This window comes from Microcebus murinus, chromosome 18 (assembly GCF_040939455.1).
Source record: "Microcebus murinus isolate Inina chromosome 18, M.murinus_Inina_mat1.0, whole genome shotgun sequence".
NCBI classification, from domain to species: domain Eukaryota; kingdom Metazoa; phylum Chordata; class Mammalia; order Primates; family Cheirogaleidae; genus Microcebus; species Microcebus murinus.
The window spans coordinates 43,097,638-43,120,137 of record NC_134121.1 but is presented as its reverse complement, the minus strand read 5'-3'; the positions used below and the strand labels follow the sequence as shown (position 1 = coordinate 43,120,137).

Here is a 22,500-nt window from a genome sequence, read left to right as displayed (position 1 = left end):
TTTTGCTTTTTATTTATTTTTTTAGTGTTTTGTTTTTAATATTGGAAAACTGGAACCAACTTAGATCTTCAATAATCGGGAAGGTTCACATTGACTTGAAAATATAAGTTCTCAAATTTTTATAATATTCGATAATTAATATACTCATGAAAATTTTCGGTTAAGTATGATATTGAGTGGACAACTCAAATTGTATGCTAGGGTTTCAATTGTGCAAAGATATGTGTCAGTATGAGAACTTTAAGTATTCACTGGTGTTATTTTTCTTCTGCAATTTCTTCCACTGCTGGTCTTTGCTCATGTCTTGGGCAGCAGTGGGGACTCTATATTCACTGCCCTTAGCGTAGGCTTGTTACTGTGGAAATGCAGAAAGAATGACTTACGTCAATGGTTAGCTTATGCAATTCAGAGTAGACCTTTGTGGTGGAGGAGAGTGGTGATCAGATGGCCAGGACCTGCCAGCCTCCTGGATGGGGTGATGGGAGGATGCAGAATTCATGAACTGGGGAGCAGGGAGAACCCCAATATCTCAGCTGATGCCATAGTGGAATGATGGGGAGAGTTGAAGAGGACCGTGGATATTTCAGCAGATGCCCACTGTGAACCTGTTGTCACCCTCTTGAATGCTACAAGACTGTCCAAGCTCTCCCAACCTTAGCACCTCCAGATGCAGGATGGTGCTGGGGAGAGAAAGCCTGAATAATTTCTGAGTTTACAGAGAAATAAATTTAAACAGTCTTAGAGAAAAATTAAGTTACATATTTTTAACATACCTTAGAACATGGATTTAGAAATTTGTATCTAATATATGTTTATATATATATTTATATGTATATATATTTATCTACATTCATATCAATATAGCATATCTTTAGGAAAAAAACACTAAAAGGAAACTAGAATATTAGCAGTAAATATCTTTGTTGTGGGATTATAGAGGATTTTTATTTTCTCTCTTTAATTTTTTTGTATTTTTCAGAAATTCACAGTATGCAGGTATGAAATGTACAATGCAAACATTTTATTATTATCATTTGAATATAGTTTCCAAGGCTGATGAAAACCTGGGAAAAATATTTCTAACTTATAATACAGACATAGCTTTGATTTTCTGTTTCGCAAAGGATTCCCATCCATCAAAGAAAAAGACCCACACCCCAATGGAAAAATGACAGTGGAGATGAAAAGATAATTCACAGAAGAGGGAACATGAACAACATTTGAGCAGATGAAATGTCGCAGGTGGGGCCCTGTCCCTGGGGTGCTGCAGCGGAGTCAGGAGGGGGCTCCACGTTGACTGTGGAGAGTGTAGGGGTCACCTTCTCCCCCACCCCCATTCTATCAGGGATGGGGAAGCCATCATTTGTCCCAACCTGGGGCTCCTCATCTGGTTTCCTATTTGCAGTTACTTGAATAAAAAAAAAATCCTTTTCTGAGAAAAAACCCAAACCCCAGTATGTATATTATTTGTGTAATGAACACATATATCATTCATGTAATGAACAAAAATACTCTATATATCTATATCTATTTATCTATACATCTATTTCCTTGTATATGTATAATATAGTAATAATAGTGAATGTTTACCAAATGATATGTGGCCATTGTTCCAAGTGTTCTAAATGTATGTATATTCATTCTTTTAATCACAGCAGCCCTATGAGATTGGCACCATTATTATCTTAATTTCTGTTTTATAGATGAGGAAATTAGGGCACAGAGGGGTTAAGTGATTGTGGGAGCAGAGAAGAGGGTGGGTTGAGAGGCAGGATAACTGAATGGTGAGACGTTGGAAGATGAAGGAGACTTTTCACTGCATACTCTTTTGTGTCTTTTACCCTGTGAATGTGTGATCTATTATTTAAATACATACATAAATAAGTAGAAGGATGCGTCTGCCATGGACATTGCTGTGTTATATTCACCCAGAGGTGTCATCTGTGGACATGGTCTGGCTTGAGAAACCATGGACCAGGAAGCAAGACATCTGGGTTATGGGTCCAATCTATCACTGATGTGTCTCTTCTGGGCCTTGGTATCATTTTCCGTAAAATACAAGTGCTTGGGGGTGATGGTCACGGTCATATTCAATTATACCAGTGTTTCCTAATCTATCTGATAATCTGAGTCACCTTAGAAACTTAAAAAATGTATAGCTTCTCATGCTCCCAGGAGCACATACTTTGATTTAGCGTAAGGACTGGGAGGTAGTTTGGGGATCTGTATTTTTAGGGATCCCCCACCCTAGGCAATTATGATACAAAACAGGGCTTAGAAACCCTGGACCAGATGATTTTTCAGGGGCTCCTCCAAGCTCTAAAATTCCACCTTCTGTGCAGTACTGAGTGTCACATCAGATCCAAGTTCCCCACTTGCCATTCACCACCGCTCCCCCCACCCTTGCCCCATCCACAGTCCTCCCAGCCCTCCCTGGGGGCTGCCTGGCTTCCAGGCCTCCCCATCTAAAAAGGAAAGGGAAATGCAAGGGAAAGCCTGTGTCCCTTGGTCCAGATCCTCACCCCGATCCCCACTTTTCGACCCCCTGCCCCACCCCAACTAGTAATGTATTCCAGGGTGCTGAGCCTGCAGGCTCCAGGGCTGCTGTCATTCCAAGAGGATGACAAAGTGCTAAAGCCCAAAATGGACACAGAAATTTTGACCCATCTCAGAATGTACACAGGAACCTGAATCCTTTGTGGATTCTAGTCTCTTTCCAAAGCCACTTTATCCCCTAGGATGACACTGTGGGTATTTTGCATGCTACTTCCTCATTCTGCCAGGTGGCCTATAAGGTTGGAGCTCTTACAAAAAAGTGCACGTGATTCCTATTTTAATGCAGTATTTTGGATATTTAGTGATCTCCTTCCTCCATCCCTTCCTCCCTCCTTTCCTTACCCTCCTCTTCCTCCTCCTGCATCTCTTCCTTCTTGCATGGAGGAAAGGCCTGGGGTGGGGATGGGGGTCGTAGGTTCTGGCCACAGCTCTTCCCACGTGTTTAGAGCGTTCAGTTCACTGTGCCCGGAGAGAGAACTGTGGCTCTCCGGCCTCCCGCAGTTTTATGATGAGTCTCTCTTCGTTTCCCGGGCCAGTCATTACCCGTGATTGACACTCACCGACCAAGCCCAAACGAATGTGTGGCACACTGCACATACCACACGCAGGCACAAATATTTGCGAGGAGGATGCCATTTGCACCTGGGAGGGGTCACACGGCCAGACCTTCTGCAGCAGCCTCGGCCTGGGGCGGAAGGAACAGGGCTTGCAGATGTCACCGTTCTGGTTTTCCAGGCATAGCATCCACGGAGAACAGGGTCGTCTGCCATTTGCCACCCGAGACGACGTGGGAAACGAGCCCCCCGTTCCAGGGCCTTCCCCTCCCTCTCTCGTTCCTGGGCTGATGACGTCCGGCTGATGTTTGGCCGTGATGCCACGTCTTTCCCAAGATGTATTTTTACCCTCTGGACAAACAGCAGTTGGAATGAGTCGGGCTCTTTTTATGAGTTGAGGTACTCAGGGCCGGAAAATAAACAGCCTGTTAATGAGATGTTCTTACAGGAACTGGCATAAATAACAACAAAGAAAATATCCTGTCCCTCGTGCCAACACCCTTGGGTGAGGGGATATAAAAGCTGTGGTCCAGCTGGCCACGGTCAGTGTAGGGGAACCCGGGCCGCGAGACTGACCTGCGACCTGACCAGCCAGGACCATGGGGTGCTGCCCGGGGGACTGCTTCACCTGCTGCGCCCAGGACCAGAACTGCTGTGAAGAGTGCTGCTGCCAGCCCGCCTGCTGCGGCTCCTGCTGCGGCTGCTGCGCCGCCTGCTGCAGCTCCTGCTGCGGCTGCGGAGGCTCGGGGTGCGGAGGCTCGGGCTGCGGAGGCTCGGGCTGCGGGGGCGGCTGCTGTGGCTCTTCTTGCTGTGGCTCTGGCTGCGGGGGCGGCTGCGGGGGCGGCTGCTGTGGCTCTTCGTGCTGTGGCTCTTCGTGCTGTGGCCCTGTGTGCTGCCAGCCCTCGCCGGTGTGCGACACGAAGTGAAGACGCAGCGGTCCCACCGAGAGCCTCCATCTGCCCCCGAGGGAGGGCCCCTCATTTCCGGAACTTTCCACATCTGCAGGACAGTGTCCTGGCTCTGCTGTTATTTGTAGAGGAGGGCTTGTTCTCCAACGCCTGCCCCGGAGTTTCAAGGCGCCGAGAACAAGAGCCATGCCCTGGCGAGAAATTAAAACTGGGCCCCAACGAAGTGCTCTCTGAGCTCAAAGGATGAATGTCCAGTGCCTTGTTGGCAAGAAGTTAAATGTCTCGTACTATAAGCCACTCTCTTCTTCAAGGTGTCTTTGGGACTGACCTCCTGCCTGGAATTCTACTGCTTTTGAGATGCCAAAACCCACAGTTTTTGTTAGCCTCTTAATAAATTGGAGCATGCTGGCATAACCTAATTAGTTCTCTTGCCTCTTCTTTGACCACATTTTCTCTGGCATCCACACTAGGGTTTTTTAAATGTGGTTTGTGGATTGCCTGCAAGGGATTCATCGCCCAGGGGCTAGTTAAAACTGGAGATTCTGGGCCCCCCCTCAGACACACAGAATCCGAATCCACAGGGGCATGGCCTGAAATCTGTGTTTTTAGCAAGAACGTCAGAATAATTCTTATGCACTGAAGTTTGAGAAACATACATGTAGACTGAAGCTCCCATCTTCTGCATGAGATTAACTCGGGAGGCTTTTAAAACTACAGACCCCTGGGCTTCACATTAGAGATTTGATCCATTAGCTCCAGGGCCTAGGGTGCCCTGGGACCTGCATTTTTTTAAGCTTCTGTGTGGGGGGCTGAAGCTGGCCAAATTTGATCCTGATCGGGGGCATGGCTTCCTTCTGTGCCATGGTTCTCCTAGCCTGACTCTGCAGGAGGGCGTCGGGCTCGGTCGGAACCTCCTGGCACAGGTAGGGGAGGAGGCTCTATTGATTCTGGGATTCCTGTGGCAAAGCTTGTGAACGCAGTTTCTAAGAATGTTCTGGGCAGTTCCTTCAGTCCCATGCTTTGCCCCGTCTCATTTTTCTGTGTTAGGTTGTCTTGTCCCAGAACCAGATGCATTTCTTCTACCTGAGTCCCAAGGAGGAGGGAGCGAGTGCACATCTGCCAGTTCAAATTGGGTCCCAACAGAGTGATCCCTGACCAAGGTGTGTGGGCCCACCTGAGAGGTTACAATTCAAGATTGTCCATTCAGCCTCGGGATAAAAATGATCATAAGTTACATGTGGAATAAAACTAATTCTGCTCTTGCCCTGGAAGAACAATATTTAGTTTTACTCCTCCAAAGCGATGTTTCATTTGAAAAACAGATAAATTTTTTTCTGATTATAAGTGTAAGAACGGTCCCTAAAAATATGAAAAAACACACAAAATATAAGGAATAAATAACAGCTCCTGGAACACTCACCACTCAGAATTTATCACTGATATATATCTTTCCAGGCTCCTTTCTAAGCATATTTATAAATAAAACCGGGATGATGCTGCTTTTACTTTTTTGCCTTTTGAAAATTCTGGCTTTTTTATGTCAACTTTGAAATATGATTTACATATAATAATATGCTCCCATTTTTAGTGTATAGTGTGATGTGATTTGACAATTGTATATACTTATGTATCCACCACTACACTCAAGATGTAGAACTTTCTGCAACCCTACACATTTCCTAGTTTCCCCTTTTAGTCAATTCCCTCCTTTTCACCCCCTTGCAACCATCAATCTGCTCTTTATGTTACCACAAATTTCACTATTTCTACAATTTCATACAGAAGAAATCCTATAGTGTGAACTCTTTTTCACTTAACATAGTATTTTTTTCTTTATCCATGTTGTTGCAGGTATCAGTAATTTATTCCTCCTTATTGACTAATGTTTTGTTGTATGGATGAACTACATTAAAAAATACATTCACCTACTCATGGGCATTTGGGTTGTTTTAAGTTTTTTGGCTATTATGAATAAAGCTGCTATGAACATTCACGTAGAAGTTTTTGTGTGAACGTATGCTTCATTTATTTTGGATAAATGCATAGGAGTTAGATTGCTGGGCAAATGGTCAGTGACTATTTAACTTTAAAAGAAACTACCAAAATCATTTTGCCAAGTGGCTGTACCATTTTGTATTTCAACCAGCAATGTCTGACAGTTGCAAGGCTCCATGTCTTTGCTAACACTTGGTATCATCAACCTTTTTATTCCTAGCCATTCTAGCAGGTGTATAGTAGTAGCTCATTGTGTTTTAATTTTTTTTATTTGTTTTCATTTACAAATCCAGCAGTATTAGTATGTCTTCTTTTGGAGAGAATTTAAGATTCAACTGCCCTGGTTTAGTTTGGGACTCTACTATTTAAATTGTTTTTGCTCTGGCTGAAATTGGCCTCCTAGGAGCTGGCTGTTGAACCCCAGGACAATGCCACAGCCAGAGCAGGAGCTGCCAAGAGGACACACTTGCCCGGAGGCCAGCAGGTCTGCATCAAGTAGTTGTGATTCAGAGCATCTGATTACCCTATTGCTCATGGTCATGTCTCCTGGATGCATGAGTGGAGGTAGTGATTTCTTTGAATTGCTGATAAGGCGTTGCCCTTCTTAGCCACCCACAGAGGTTCTCATTTATTCACTCAATAAGTATTAATTGTGCACCTCCTAGGTATCCAACACTGCTCTGGGTGCTGGGTATACATCAGTGAACAGACAAGGTCCTTGCCCTCGAGGTACTTATGTGATGTCAAGGGGCAGGGAGCAGGGTCTTGGGAGATCCTGACCTACCTTCCCTTCAGCAGCGCTGTTCAAAAGTCCCCTTTGCCTGTTGCCTGAGAACCACGTTGAAAAGAATAGCACCTGCTGATCCCAATCTTCCATGTTCAACCACTAAGACCTGTAGATGCTCCCTCTTTACTTTGAAGCCTCTCCTATTGCTCCAGCCCCAAGGCACTGTCCTGTTCAGGTTGTCACCATGAAACTTTTGGATAATTGCCCCAGACGCCCAATGGTCTTCCTGTCTCCAGACTTGCCCTCATTCCCCCTTTCTCCACAGCCAGAAAGAACTTTCCAAAGGGCAAGCCTGGTCAAGTTATACCCCTGCTTGAACCTGCAGGAATCACTATAAAATCCAACTTCTTAATCATGGTCTGCAAGGCCTTTCATGATTGGGTGCCTAGTAACCCCTCTACTCCCATTGCCATCCCTTCCTGTTCCCTTGAGCTTGTCATCTTGGCTATGTTGGACCATTTGGGGCTTCCCAGATGTATTATGGTCTTGTGTCTTTGGTTTCTACAGCTCATTCTTTACTTGCCCTTACCACCCCTTTCCAGCCTTCTTCCTAGAGCCATCATGTTGCTTAAGAAGGCTTCCTTAACTTCCCCAAACTCCCAGAGCAACCCATGCATCCCCCTTTCATAGCACTTGAATGCTGTACCATAATTATTTATGGATGTGTCTATTTCTCTTCTACACTTGGGCTCCTTGTGGCCAGAATTACAGCCCATTTGCTTTGTATCTGTCATATAGAACCCAGTGTTGGCTGAGTTGAATGGATGAATAAAAGAGAAATTGAATCAATGATTGCATGAATTAATGAGTGAAGGGGGGATGAATGGGTGGCACAATGGCTCAGCTATTCCTAGGGAGATCCTACTTTTTGCATTGGTGATAAAAATGTGTGGTGGAGGTGAGGGCATTCCTTTACTGAGCCAGGATGTCAGACTGTGGTGTTTGGAAACCTCTGGTTCATGTCTCTCCTCCTCTGTCTCAAGCAGTGGCTGAGATGAATGTCTTGTTCACAGTGTCTTTGAGAGACAAACGTGGGAAGACACCCGTAACCTCTGATTTTTCTTTGTTATCTTTGGCTCTTGGAGGCATCTCCTTTTAGGAGCTGTCAAGATCTTCGAAGGCAAGGAGGACCCTGGAGGTCTCCTGAATGCTCGAGGAGGAGCAGAGAGTATGGGTCAGATGCTTTCCAGGGACAAGTGGAGCAAATGTCCTGGGGTAGGGCTGCTCCTGGGATGGGATGGAGGATGGCAGGGGGCTGATCCCGTGATGTGTGACTTTGATGAAGTCTACTGAGAAAGGTCGATTTAGACAGGCTGGTGAGAAGGAAAGACAGCAGCCCTGGATAGGGGGTGGCTGTTTGTGCTCTTCAGAAAGTGACTGAAATATCTCACCCTCTGCCCCATTTCTCCATCTATAATGGAGGAGAAGAATCTCTGCCTTGTGGGATTGCTGATGGTTGTAAGTATGATCATTGTTGTAAGGTGCAAGTGTTTAAAATGCAGCCAGGTGAGCCCCTCCTGACCAAGGTCACCACTGCTCTTCTTTACTAATCCTTGTGTGTCTGTTGCGTGTGTCTGTTGTGTGTCTGTTGGTAAGTGTGCAACACTTACCATTGTGTTGCAGGGAATTTGTCTGCAGCTTGTCTGCCTACTGGACAGAGGGACCCATGAAAATGGGTGAGTAGGTCTTATTCATGTGGTATACAGAAGACTAGAAGGTGGCTAAATGATCAGTTTCATTCTTCTTTCCCTGTTCCTGATGCTCAGAAATATAGATCATCTAGCTTGGAGGGGTCAGTGCTTATTCTAAGGCTACCTGTAGCTCTGAGGACTCCAGATTTAGCAAGTCAATAAATAAACGCTGCTTTATGAGTAGACAAACAGCTTGCAGATCAACAAACATTGGTATAATAAGATGTTCCTCCACACACTGGCCCAAACAGCAATGAGGAAAAGATGCAGGAGCCCAAAACAGCATGGGCCAACGAGGGCGTATAAAAGTGAGGGTCTCAGAGAGCTGTCACAGTCAGGCAGCCACCTCTTGGGACTCACAAGGAAGCACAGGACCTCCACCATGTCTGGCAGCTGCTGTTCCAGGAAATGCCCGTCCGTGCCGGCCATCTCGCTGTGCTCCACCGAGGTGAGCTGTGGGGTGCCCGTCTGCTTGCCCAGTTCTTGCCGGAGTCAGACATGGCAGCTGGTGACTTGTCAAGATAGCTGCGGGTCACCCAGCTGCAATCCACAATGCTGTCAGCCCTCCTGTCCCGTGAGCAGCTGCTGCCAACCCCTGTGCTGCGAGGCCACCGTTTGTGAACCTTCTTGCTCCGTGAGCAGCTGTGCCCAACCCCTGTGCTGCGAGGCCACCGTTTGTGAGCCTACTTGTCCCGAGAGCAGCTGTGCCCAACCAGTGTGCTGTGAGGCCACTTCCTGCCAGCCGGTCCTCTGTGTGCCCACATCTTGCCAGCCTGTGCTCTGCAAACCCAGCTGTTGCCAGCCGGTCATCTGTGAACCCAGCTGCTGTTCAGCTGTGTGTGCCGTGCCTAGTTCCTGCCAACCCATGGTCTGTGAGCCCGTTTGCTGTCAGCCAGTGTGCCCGACGCCTAGCTGTGGTCCCTCTATCTGCTCTGTGGCCAGCAGCTGCCAGGCTGTCTGCTGTGACCCCAGTCCTTGTGAGCCATCCTGCTCAGAACCCAGCATCTGCCAGCCGGCTCCCTGCGTGGCTCTGGTCTGTGAGCCCGTCTGCCTCCGCCCTGTCTGCTGTGTTCCGAGCCCCTGCGAGCCACCTTGTATCTCCAGCACTTGCCAGGAGCCTTCTTGTTGCGTCTCCAGTGTCTGCCAACCCATCTGCTCTGAGCCCAGCCCCTGCTCACCAGCTGTCTGTGTGCCCAGCCCGTGCCAGCCTACCTGCTACGTGGTCAAGCGCTGTAGTTCGGTTAGCTGTGAGCCTGTTTCCTGCCCATCTACCTCTTGCCAACCTTTGTGTTGCCGGCCGGGGTCTTCTGCATCTGCCATCTGCCAACCAACTTGCCCTCGGACTTTCTACATACCCAGTTCCTGCAAACGGCCTTGCAGTCCTGCAGTTTCCTACCGACCTATTTGCCGCCCAATCTGCCGCCCAGTTTGCCGCCCGATCTGCTCCGGACTCATCTCCTACAGGCAGCCCTACGTGACATCCGTCTCCTACCGTCCTGCCTGCTACCGCCCCTGCTACTCCATCCAGCGCCGCCCGGCCTACCTCACTTCCTACTCTTACCGCCCTGTCTGTGCCCACCAGCCTTGTGCTGAGTCAGACACCTGTAAACGAGATTGCAAGAAGTTCACTTCCAGCCAGCCTGATTGTGCCGACTCGTCCCCCTGCAAGGCAGAGGCCACAGAGGAGGGTCCCTGCCAGCCCACTGAGGCCAAACCCACCACCCCAATTACCCGTGAGGCTACAGCCACTCAGCCTTCTGCCAGCAAGCCTGCCAACTGCTGAGCCAGCCCCCGCCCAGCAATTCCTGCAAAGCAAGCCACCACCTGGAGAGAATACTCAACTGCCCTCCCTGAAGCTCATTATGACTTAGCCAGGATTTTTCCTTTCTGCACTGCTACTTGCCATCTGCTTATGCTTCAAAGAGCCCATCAGAAATGTCAATATTCCAGTGGTCCAAGTGAAGGCCACCTGGGCACTGACAGTGGGATGCTCCTAGTCTCTGTTTCCTGCTGCTGTTAAGCTGAGAAGAGGCGTGCCATCTCAAATCTCTTTCCTGACATAAAATTTTTTCTGTCCTCATGCGTGTGCTCCCTTGCTGTGCATACTTGTGTTCCTTGGGGACTTCTCTAATGAGGTAAAATATTTATCTAATAAAAATGGCTTAGTTGAAGTGACATGCTATTTTCATTGCACTTCTGTTAATGCCATAGTTGTATTAGTGACTTGCTTCATTTTGAGAGCAGTTCCATCCATCCATTCATCCATCTATCCATCTATACAGCCATTCATCCATCTGTCTATCCATCCACACAACTGTCCATCCACACAGCCATCCATCCATCTATCCATCCACACAGCCATTCATCCACTCAACCAGCCATCTGTCTATCCATCCACACAGCCATTCATCCACTCAGACATCCATCCATCATTCATGCAGCCATCCATCCATTCATCCATCTTTGCAGCCAGCCATGCACACAGCCACCCATCCATGCAGCCTCCATCCACTCATCCATCCATCCATCCATCCACACAGCCATTCATCCACTCAACCAGCCATCTGTCTATCCATCCACACAGCCATTCATCCACTCAGACATCCATCCATCATTCATGCAGCCATCCATCCATTCATCCATCTATGCAGCCAGCCATCCACACAGTTACCCATCCACACAGCCTCCATCCACTCAGCCATCCATCCATCTATCCACACAGCCTTCCATTCACACAACCATCCATGCAGCCATCCATCCACTCAGCCATCCATCCACTCAGCCATCCATCCACTCAGCCATCCATCCACTCAGCCATCCATCCATCCATCCATCCATCCACGCAGCCATCCATCCACACAGCCATCCATTCACACAACCATACATGTAGCCATCCATCCATGCATCCATCCATCCACTCAGACATTCATCCACTCAGCCATCCATTCACACAGCCATCTATCCCTCTGTCTATCCATCCATACAACAATCCATCCACACAGCCATCCATCCACACAGCCATCCATCCACAAAACCATCCATCTATCCATCCATCCATCCATGCAGCCATCCATCTACTCAGCCATCTATCCACACAGCCATCCATCCACTCAGCCATCCATTCACACAGTCATCCATCCCTCTGTCTATCCATCCACACAGCTATCCATCCACATAGCCATCCATCCACACAGCCATCCATCTATCCATCTACACAGTCATTCATCCACTCAGCCATTCATCCATACAACCATTCATCTACACAGCCGTCCATCCACTCAGCCATCCATCCATGCCTTCAGCATTATTAAACAGCTGTTAGGTACCAGAGACTGTGTTAGGAATAAAAAGAGAAAAATCTCAGTCCCCACCCCCAAGGATCTCACTCTTTGTTGGGGAGAGAGACAGACAGGGAGACAATTTTTACATTCCTTTGCACTAGGATAGAGGTAAACACAGGACACCGTGAACTTAGCAGGGCATAGGGGGAACCAGGAAAGAATTCTTGGGGAATGTGATGCTGGAGCTGAGTCTTTCAGAACAAGTAGGAGTTAACCAGTTATAAATAGGGAAGGAGGAGCTTTCCAGGCAGAGGAAACATGGACAAATGAATGGGGCTTGAGAGCAAACTGTTCGTTAGGCAAGGCTTGTGCAGAGTTGTCCTTAGGGGAGTGGTGAGCTCTGAGGTCAGAGAGCAGACAGTGACCTGCCCATGTCGGGCCTTGCATGCTAGACAGAGGCGTTTGGGTTTGGGTTTTGGGCAGAGCTGTTTGCAGGGCAGGGACGTGAAAAGCCCTGGGTTTTGGAACATCCCTCTGGCCTTGGTGTGAAGAACTCAGTGGAGGAACATGGTCCTGAACAGAGAGAGACTGGGGAGGAAGCCAATGGCTTTGGGGTCCACAGTGGGATGGAAACAGCATGTGGGGATCACACAATAAGGAAGGTCGGGTAACCTGGATTTCCTGTGAAAGAATTTTCCTTATGTTCTCCTAGTCCCTACCTGACACTCTGTGGATAAACTCCATACATATCCTCTTAAAATCTCTAAGAACAGAGTCTCTTCAGTCACCTTTTTGCACTTAGTACACAGAATGGAGGGCGACCCTCATCCTCAGGTGCAGCTTAGTCATCACAAGCATAGTGTGTGGGGGGGCAGACCAGGGCTTCTCGGCTTGGGCACTATTGACATTTGGGCTGGATAATTCTCTGTCGCGGGTGCTGTCCTGGGCATCGTAGGATGTTAAGTAGCATCCCTGGCCTCTACCAACTAGATGCCCATAGCATCCCTTGAGTGTGATGACCATAAATGTCTCCAGACATCGCAAAATTTACCCCTGTTTGAGAACCACTGTGTTAGACAATAGCCGAGGAAGAAAGTCAAGAGCAAAGCATATCCTGTATATTGGTTGGAGTCACTGTCACATCAGGCCATTGGGATTTGTTTCTGTCTCCTTCCAGAGTCAAGAGGGGAGCTGACCACGGTTTTAAACCTCTGTGCCAAGCACTGGATTTAGTGTTTCACATAAATCACAGCCCTTTTGTGAAGTAGTATTTTTTTCTCCCCTATTATGTAAAATGAAGAATCTGAAGGACGAGCAATCCAAGTGCCTGTCAACAGACAAGTAAACTGTGGCATAGTCACACGATGGAATATTACATGCGGTGAGAGTGACTGGAGAATGGCTCCTTGAAACAGCATAGGTCAACCTGACTAGCGTGACGTGGATTGACATAAACAAACTTCGGAAGACCACCTCTCTGTCTCTGTGTATATACATATATATATGTAAAGTTCAAAAACCACACACACATATGTATGGGTATGTATGCATACACACACACACACACACACACACACACATTTGGAGTGATAAACAAAATTCAGAATAGTCACAGCTAGTAACATACAAGTGACTAAAAACCTAGTTTTGTCCAAAGTCTATGTTTTTTACGAATCACTGTATTTCTTGACGTGGTCACAAGACATCTCTGGTAGATTCGCTAGATGCCTTTAGTGCCTTGAACCACAGCAAAATGGATGTTCCTTCTACTGGGAAGCTCTTTAAGAGGAAAGGAAACAAGAGCAGAATGACTTAGAGAAAGTAGATGTCAAAATGGATTGCTCTACAACTGTTAAAGTAGTGTAGGATATTGATACCTTTTTCAGATTGAAGGTGATAAGTTTCTCAAATGTATTCATGTTCCCATTTTGATTGACCTATTTGATGACCAAAAGTGTTTCCTCTTGGGAGATGAAGAGCTTTGGTGTGTGTGTATCGGGGACTAAAACGTGGCGCAGGGATCCCTGCTTTGGAAGATGACAAAATGAACAGAGACAGGAAGGCAGGCAAAAGCTGTGACCCGTGGTGTGACATAAAAATCAATGGCCGGGGAAAAAAGCATTTTAATGACAAGGATAAAGGACTTACAGACATTGTTCCGATCAGAAAAGTTTCTCTTCTTTTTAACATGAGGGTGAGGAGGGTGCCAAGGAAAAAGCATTTTGTAGCTGGCACTTTGCAAAGTTACACCCCAGAATTTCCAACATTTTTGATAATTTGTGGCACAGCCAAAGCAGAGCAAAAATAATCTGAGAAACAATGGTGCAGTTGATGAAATCTCGGAACTTTGAAGACTTGGGTAACTAGCCAACATGTCCAACAGCATGAGTTAGAGGCAGAGGCAGAAATCAAGACCAGTCCTGCCCGGCTCCCCACACTGTGATCTTTCCCCTGCGTCACGCACCTCCAGCGTGAACCAGGCGGGAACATGGACCGATGGAGGACGCTGGACTTAGCAGGTGGGGCAGGGCCGGGGCAAGCAGAAGGTCAGGAAAACCTGCCGTGAATTCCTCTTGGAAGGGTTGACTTAACACTACAACCACTTTTCAGTGATGTCCTTCTATCACTCTTGGAGGATGTTTTCATACATAGAGAATGCATACACTGTTGACGCCATAGGGCTAGTTTAATCCTTCTTGATGAAATATTTTGCAGCTTTTAAAATTTCCAAATTGAAAGATTGCCTTTCAGAGGACTGATAAGGGGAGGTGAGTACTCACACCAGTTTGATCTGGCTGATGATGCAGTCACTGGAGGGGGCAGATGATCCCTAGTGGGCGCCTGGGCGACCTGCTCCTGAGCCTTCAATCGCCATAGCAAAGCCCCCTGCCACGCTCCCAACGCCAGGAGGTCTGACAGGTGGTTGAGGACAGGGGTTGGGGGCTCAGCTGGAGCTAGGTTTGAATCTGGTTTCTACCGCTTATTACTTGCACAATTTTGGGAACATGATTTAAACTCTCTGAGTTAGTTTTGACACTTCTGATTTCTGCTCTTTCTTTCTTTTTATAGTCTTGAGAACAGCCAATTTGGGGAGATTTTAAGCTTCCCCAAAAGGCCAATGAAGTTTTACATTTTAATCTTAACTTTGTTTTAAAGTTAATAATAAACTAAAGGTTTTTTTTAGTTTTGCCACTTCTAACACAGCAATGACAATTGCAATTAGTAAACTAGGTCATTGAGAGGATTCAACGAAAAATGCAGTCAAGGGCTTGGTCTACAGTGAACATGCAGTTCATGAAAGCCAACACTATTGTTGCTATTAGTAATAGTACTAGTAAAGTTAGGTTTCAGGAAAGCAGAGTGGGAAGGTTCTAGAAAGAGGTAGAGAGGCACTTGAGTGTCCTTGGGTTCCCTTGAATAATTTTTTTTCCTCCTTTTATTTCATTATATTATGTGGGTACAAATATTGTTGGGGTTACATATATTGCCCCTGCCACCCCACCTCCCCTCTGTGCCAGGGCTTCAAGCGTGTCCAAACCCCAGTTGGTGCACACCACACCCATTATGTAAGTATGTAAGTATATCCCCTTCCCCTCCTCCCCCCTCCCACTTGCCATTCGACCCAGCAATAGCATTGTTGGGCATCTACCCAAAAGAGCATAAGACATTTTATTACAAAGACATCTGCACCCGAATGTTTATGGCAGCACAATTCACGATTGCACGGTCATGGAAACAGCCCAAGTGCCCATCAATTCACCAGTGGATAATTACAATTTGGTATATGTTCATAATGTAATATTACTCAATTCTAAGAAATGACGGTGAGCTTGCACCGTTTATGCTATACTGGATTAAGCTTAAGCCCATTATCCAAAGTGAGGCGACACAAGATCTGGAAAATGGGCTCCACATCTACTCGCCATCAAATTGGTACTGACTGACTAAAACTATGTTGCTCAAATGGTGGTAGTGTGCACCAGGGTTTTGGGGTGGGGAGGCCACCACATCTGAAGGATGTGGTGAGCATTGTGGAGGGGAAGGGAATACCTCTAACCCTTGAATAATTTTTCTGTTGCTGTCTCTCTCACCCCCTGCTCCAATGGGGTCAGAGCTTCGTTTCCTGGTTGTCTGAGTGGCGCAGGGCCGCATTCCTGGCGGAGAGCACGGCTGCTTGGGCTTGGTGCAGGCCTCCTGATGAGAGGTTAGTGCCGGGAAAAGCCTGCCTCAGTGAGGCTGGGGAACAACCTGTAAAAGAGACAGCTCATCCCAGAGCAGGAGCAGCGTCCACCAATCCAAAGTCAGCAAAGAAAACTCTCAACTCAACAGATACTTATTTAAAGTTGGGACAACATCTCCCAGGCTCCTGAAGCCTGCTAATCAGATGTTTGCACACAAATGAGTAAAAACAATAATAAGGAAAGATGCTCTAGGTCATGCCACACTGGCAGTGAAGAACTATAAAAGCCCCTATGTATTGGATGTCTTTCAAACTCAGGTGCACGGAGTTTGCAACTTGCCAGCAAGATCAGCACAGCACCATGGCAGACAGCTGTTGTCCTGGAAACGCCACCGCCATTCCAGCTGTGCCCACCATTGCCATCCGCCCAACTGGTGGCAGCTTCCGATATGCTATCTGTTTGCCCAGTTCCTGCCAGAGCAGGACGTGGCAATTGGTTACATGCCAAGAAAACTGTCAGCTGTCCAGCAGTGCCTCAAGTGGCTGTGAGCCTGTTTCGTGTCAACCCACCTGCCTTCCAGCTACTTCTTGCGTGAGTTTTATTTGCCAACCCATGTGCTCCCGCACGGCCTGCTATCAGTCTGGGGCTGGTCAGTCGCCTTGTCTGGTTAGCACATGCCAGCCATCCTGCTTGGAATCCACTGGTTGTCAGGTAAAGTGCTGTGATGCCAATCCCTGCCAGCAAAGCTCCTGCCAGGAACCTGTCTGCCTGTCCGGATTGTGTCAGACAGCCTGTGCCCAGTCAGTCTGCTGCGACGATGGATCCTGCCAGCCGTCTTGCTCTGAAGTGACTTCCTGTCCTGAAACATCTTGCCCACCAATCATCTGTGCAGCTAGTCCATGCCAACCCACTTGCTGCCAAGGAGGTTCCTGTCAACCCATCAGTGATGAAGGCCAGCTCTGTACATCAATGTATTACCAACCTGTCTGCTACATTCTCAAGACTTGCCAACAACTTCCCTGTGTGCCCGTTCCCTGCCAGCCTTCAACTTACGTGTTCAGTTCTTGCAATCCTACCTGCCGTGTGCCCTCCTTTTGCCAGCCACTTCTCTGCCAACCGGCTCCTTCCAGGTCCTTCATCTGCCAGCCGGTGGGTAACAGCCAGTCCTCTTGTGCTGCAAAGAACTCCTGCAAACCAGCTTCCTGTGGCACTGTGCTTTCTGGCCAACCAACCTGTGGTGGACCCACTTCCTATAACCAAAATGGCTACAAATCTTCTTCCCGCCAATCAGCTTGCTGTGTGACAGGTTTAGGCATATCATCTGGTTGTAGCTCCAATTGCTTCCAACCAACTTCCCCAAATCTCTGCAAGGGAAGCACCCGCTTGGTGACTTCCTGCCGACCCAGCTGTGAGTCCAACTTCTGTAAGACGACACTTTGTTGATGGAGCACTCTTCACACCTCCTCAGATGGTTTGTCACTGTCTATAAGTGCATAGCCACCCCATGGGTGCCTGACTGCCTCTAGCTGAGCACAAGCAATGCCTGATTTCTAACTTTACCCCAAGTCCAGCCGCACTTTCTCTTCAGGTACTGACCATGGAACTTGTCCGGCCACTAAGAGATCCCTCTTAACCAAGGATAACCTTTCAGTAAGCATGGTCCACCCTGTAGCTTGCATTTCCTGAAGTCAATTCATGTCATTTCAGCAAAATCTTCTCGTGTCTTTTTTTTTTTTTCTTTTGATGCTGCCTGGTCTTTAGAAGACTCTTTTGCTGCCAACTGCTAATAAAAATGTGAGTGGTTAAGTATAATGAATAAGACTCTTGGAGTGCTTTCATTCTTATATACAACCCTGCATAGATTTCCTGCAGGTCACATTTGAACACAGTGACCTGAGGCCCTCTAAGTCAGTGGGTCTGCATTGGTCTGCTGGTCTCTAGAATGATAGAGGCTCAAGTTGGAAGGGAGTAAGGAGGCTCAGAGTGACTCCCACACAATTATATGTTGTATTTGATTTTTAGCAGTCTCAGTCCTGTGGCTACAAGAAATAAGTGATTCTTTTAGGGCTGTCATAGACACTCTAGACAGTGACTTAAGCTGAGGTTTAAATGACCTGAGCTTGAGATTCCCTTTCTGTAAGCACTTTAAGTGCACGCAGAAGGATCAGCCCCACACCATAGCCCTTAGGGCCATCATCATGGCCGTAATGGCCAAGCGACCACTGCGCTCCCGTGGCACTTGATGTGGTTGGCGCCTCATCACAGGTGCCACTGTAGGTGATAGCTCGCTGAACTGTGATCCTAGTACACACCATGGATTACTTTCACCCTGTTTCCCGTTGCCAGAAATCTAGCACTGTGCTCAGGCCAAGGGCATGACCCAATCAATCCCCATGTCCCAGCTTTGTGGATCTATTTCCTGGGACCATTCCCAGTACCAATTCTTTCTCAGTCAGAGTCTAATCAGGAGAGAGGCAAAAACCACGTATTAATTTGTACAGGGGATGTTTCATATAAATAATTATTAACTATTACATGGAATGAGGTTAAGGTTATCACTGCTCCTGGCTGGTAGGAGGTAAACAGAAATCTAAAAAAATACAGGAATAGCAGAATTAGGAGCAGTTACAACTATGAGGTCTGAGGTAGGAAGAGGATTCCCCACCCTCACCCCCTGGCTAAAACCCAGACTTAGCTGGACAGGGCTCAGCTGTGGCTCACTGGATGGTGGAGAGGTTTGCCGAGACGCCACACTGGTACATTTGCTGGAAATTTGCTCTCTGAGGTGCTGGGGGAAGCCGCCCATGGGGAGATGCCATGTGCTGCTGGGCTGCAGGACACTGCTGGCCACTTCCTGCTGCAGGACCCGGGCACTGAACAAGCCACGAGCTGCAGGAATCAGGTCTACAGAAGCTGCAGGCTCTAGGAGCTTCCTACAGTGGAAGCCACATGCATTGCAAGAGGTGAACACAGAGGAATCCACATGTGCTGCCTGTGACTGGTGGGGCACAGGGAAGGCAGGAAAAGAAACACTTTCTCACTCCAGTGTCTCTCTAGTCCCTTCTATTGACAAAGCGTAACACTGTGTCAGTTGGCAAAGGAGAAATACTCACAGGCTCCATCTGTAGTATAATAGAGCAAGCAATGCTGGATGTATCTGCAAGTGAGCAACAATAAATTGATAACTGGAACACACATCTTCATGGTTCTTATTTTTCTGTTGGTGATGTGTACTTTCTAGCTGTAGAGAAAGTATTAATGGGTGCATCCTTGGTTTTAGGATCACATGAGTCAAGGTCAAGAAATAAGGTTCTGGGTCAGAAAAAAGTGGGACGGCAATCAGGGCAAAACTGAGCACCTAGACATGGAAGGGGCTTGATGGTCTACTGGTAGTTGAATTGACTAATGTCAGAATTGGCAATTCTGCTTCTCTGATCTCAAGATATAGGTGGGATTGTCATTTAGATGATCCAGGTATGTCATTCTGTTCTAGTCTTCTGATGGGTATTTTCCTTTTATTTTTGTATATTGACATTGTCTTCAGTACCTTGTCTCCATACACGTACTCACACACACATGCACAAATACACACACGTGTGCACACACATGTACACACCACATTTCGATTTAGCTCTATGGCTTTACTTAAGGTTAATTTATTTGTTCCACAATTTACAATTGCCTTGAACCAGATGCCTATAAAACATGCCTAACCAAATCTGAGTGAAGAGCAGTAACCGTTTGGTTTTAGTACTTTGGCCTTCAGCAGCTGATTGGCCCAGCTGATACTACCTTTTTCTTCTCCCGTCCCACTTTGTACAACTGTCCCATTTTAAATGGTTGGGCCTCTCTCCTTATGCTGTCTAGGACTAGAGCTCTGACGTGCTCCCAGAATGATCCTTCTCCCCAACCCAGGGACAGTGACCCTGGGATCTGCTCAGAAACTTACTGATGCTCATGGGCTGAGCATTCACCGGTTTCAGCCCTTCAGTCCCTGTGTCTGTGGTTTTCAGTAGTCAAATACATCCTGCCAATATGTGTGGGACATTCTGAGAAAAACATTAAGGATGAAGGAAATTCACCAAAAAATCCCGAATCAATGGGACATCAAGATCCATACTGTGTATGTCCAGGCTGAGCTGGGACCTCAGTGGAAGGGAGAGGCATGCTGTCAGGTGTGGGGGGTGGGCTTCTGCATAGATATAACACCCCCAGAAACTGGGAGGTTTTCCTATTCTGTGCCTTTATATACTAAAGCCATGTCTTTTACAATAATGAATGTGACCTTTTCTTTGTTTGTGTTTATGATGTTTTGCCCTGTCCCACAGGAGAAGTTTTTGATGAAGTGTTATGGGTCTTATTAGAAGAAATTACTTATTTGATCCTTTATGGGATATGGGACTCATCCAACCCCTTCCTCCTCCTCCTTCTCTCTCTCTCTCTCTCTCTAAATTGGTAGTTATAAAGTTTATTTGCAAAGGAGCAAAAAATAATCAGTGCCTTAACCATTAGCATTTATGTCAATGCATATCCTATGAAAAGGTAAATTAGGAATAAGATAGAGATGAATCATCATTTCATGTGGACTTTTCCGTTATGGCAATTCCTTTGCAGGAAGACTAGGACTTGCTGGTGGGCTAGGTGCCTGCTGAGTTCAACCAACTTGTCACTGAGAAAAGTATTGATCAAAGGGTGCAGGAGACATTTCTGTCTCTAGGTAGAAACTTCATAGCATGGTCTCACTGCTCATTGAGGAATAAGAGCATGAATGTTTGCTTTATGGCCTGCTCGAAAACACAACTCAAAGAAGGCCTTCCACGGCAGTGGTGAGAAAAGAGCGCTGGATCGTGGTTCAGAGGAGAAGGCTTGAGTTCCCAGCCTGGTCACTTAGTCACTGTATGACCTTACATAAGACCAGGGTCCTGATCTACAAAACAAAGAAGTTAGATGAATTTTACCTCTGAGAACTTATTAATTTGCATTATCTTGTGAGTCTATTAATGTGTTCTATGAAGTTTTAGTTATCCTCATATCCAAACTTGAGATATGAATAGAACGTCACAGAAAATGAACCCTTAATATTGTAAGCCTGTGAAAGGATTCTCAAAAATATATTTTTTTCAGAGAAATACAAATTAAAAAACAATTACATATTGCTTTACAGGTATTAGATTGGCAAAAATTAGAATGATGCTATCAGAGCCCAGCAAACTTATTCTGTAAAGGGACGGATAGTACATATTGTGGGCTTTGTGGGGCATATGGTTGTTGTCGCAACTAATGAATTTTGCTATTTTTTTTTTTTTTGAGACAGACGCTCACTTTGTTGCCCAGGCTAGAGTGCTGTGGCATCAGCCTACCTCACAGCAACCTCAAACTCCTGAGCTCAAGCAATCCTGCTGCCTCAGCCTCCTGAGTAGCTGGGACTATAGGCATGCGCCACAATGCCTGGCTAATTTTTCTATATATTTTTAGTTGGCCAATTAATGTCTGTCTATTTTTAGTAGAGATGGGGTCTTGCTCCTGCTCAGGCTGGTTTCGAACTCCTGACCTTGAGCGATCCGCCCACCTCGGCCTCCCAGAGTGCTAGGATTATAGGCGTGGGCCACTGCGCCTGGCCGAATTTTGCTATTGAATCAGGAAAGCATCACAGACAATATGTAAACAAATGAGTGTGGCTGAGTTCTAATAAAACTTTATTTATAAAAGCAGGCTATGGGCTGTATTTGGTTCTTGGGCCATAGTTTTCTGACTCTTGTGTTATATAATGCCAAGTGTTGGTGGGAGTGTGAATTTGTAGAATCTTTCTGCATTGCTGGTAAGATTGTTAGCTTGTTTGGCCATTTTAAAGACAACCTAAACCTACTTATGTAAATTATATAAATGCATGCCCCTAATCCAGCAGTCCTGCTCCTGAGTGTATACTCCCAGAAAATTATCTTACAACTTCATACGGGGACATGTATGAGGATGTCCACTGTGGCATTTCTATAGCGACATGGACTTTAAAGGAAATCTGGTGTTTACCACTGGGCAAGTGAATAGGCAACACCTGGTGATTCTCACCATGGAGTATTAATATTATGCTGGAATTAGAAATAATAGGTTATATATACACATCACTACATATATGAATTTTAAAACATTATGCTTAGTGACAAAACAAAATGAGATACATTGCACATTGTTATCTACATAAAATATACATGTACTAAACAACAATATACACTTTATAAGAATATATGTAAATAAATGCATTAAACAGAATAGAATAGCTTCTGGCAGAGAATAGGGCATGGGGACAATAAGAATTTAATTCATTGACATAAAAGTACATAAAAATAGATAATGGAGGTCCAAACATGGCCCTTGCAAGGAATAAAGATGATAATGTGTCATAAAATAAGGAATATGATTGACTTGATGATTTGCAATTGAGGTCCAAAAAGAAAAGTTAAAGAAAAGGAAGAAGAGGAGAGAGGGACCTTGACATCATAAAGGAATTACCATGATGGAATGTCTTCCAGAAATGACATTTTGATGGACA

The 22,500-nt window shown here is 46.3% G+C and overlaps 3 protein-coding genes across 3 annotated transcripts in view; 2 read left to right on the top strand and 1 right to left on the bottom strand.

Annotated features, from left to right (window-relative positions):
• EIF1 (eukaryotic translation initiation factor 1) overlaps positions 1–22,500 on the bottom strand; it is a 478,792-nt gene that overhangs the window by 304,563 nt on the left and 151,729 nt on the right. The window lies entirely within an intron of this gene.
• On the top strand, positions 8,656–10,274 carry KRTAP16-1 (keratin associated protein 16-1). Its single transcript, XM_012766053.2, has one exon. It carries the CDS (start codon positions 8,715–8,717, stop codon positions 10,272–10,274), a length of 1,560 nt encoding a protein of 519 aa, XP_012621507.2. The 5' UTR covers positions 8,656–8,714.
• Positions 16,314–17,396, top strand: KRTAP29-1 (keratin associated like protein 29-1). The gene has a single exon (XM_012766054.2). It carries the CDS (start codon positions 16,314–16,316, stop codon positions 17,394–17,396), a length of 1,083 nt encoding a protein of 360 aa, XP_012621508.2.

What these genes read in the sequence shown, in the direction of transcription:
- KRTAP16-1 (XM_012766053.2), top strand. Translation starts at nt 8,715, where the DNA reads ATGTTCCTCCACACACTGGCCCAAACAGCAATGAGGAAAAGATGCAGG.
- KRTAP29-1 (XM_012766054.2), top strand. Translation starts at nt 16,314, where the DNA reads ATGGCAGACAGCTGTTGTCCTGGAAACGCCACCGCCATTCCAGCTGTG.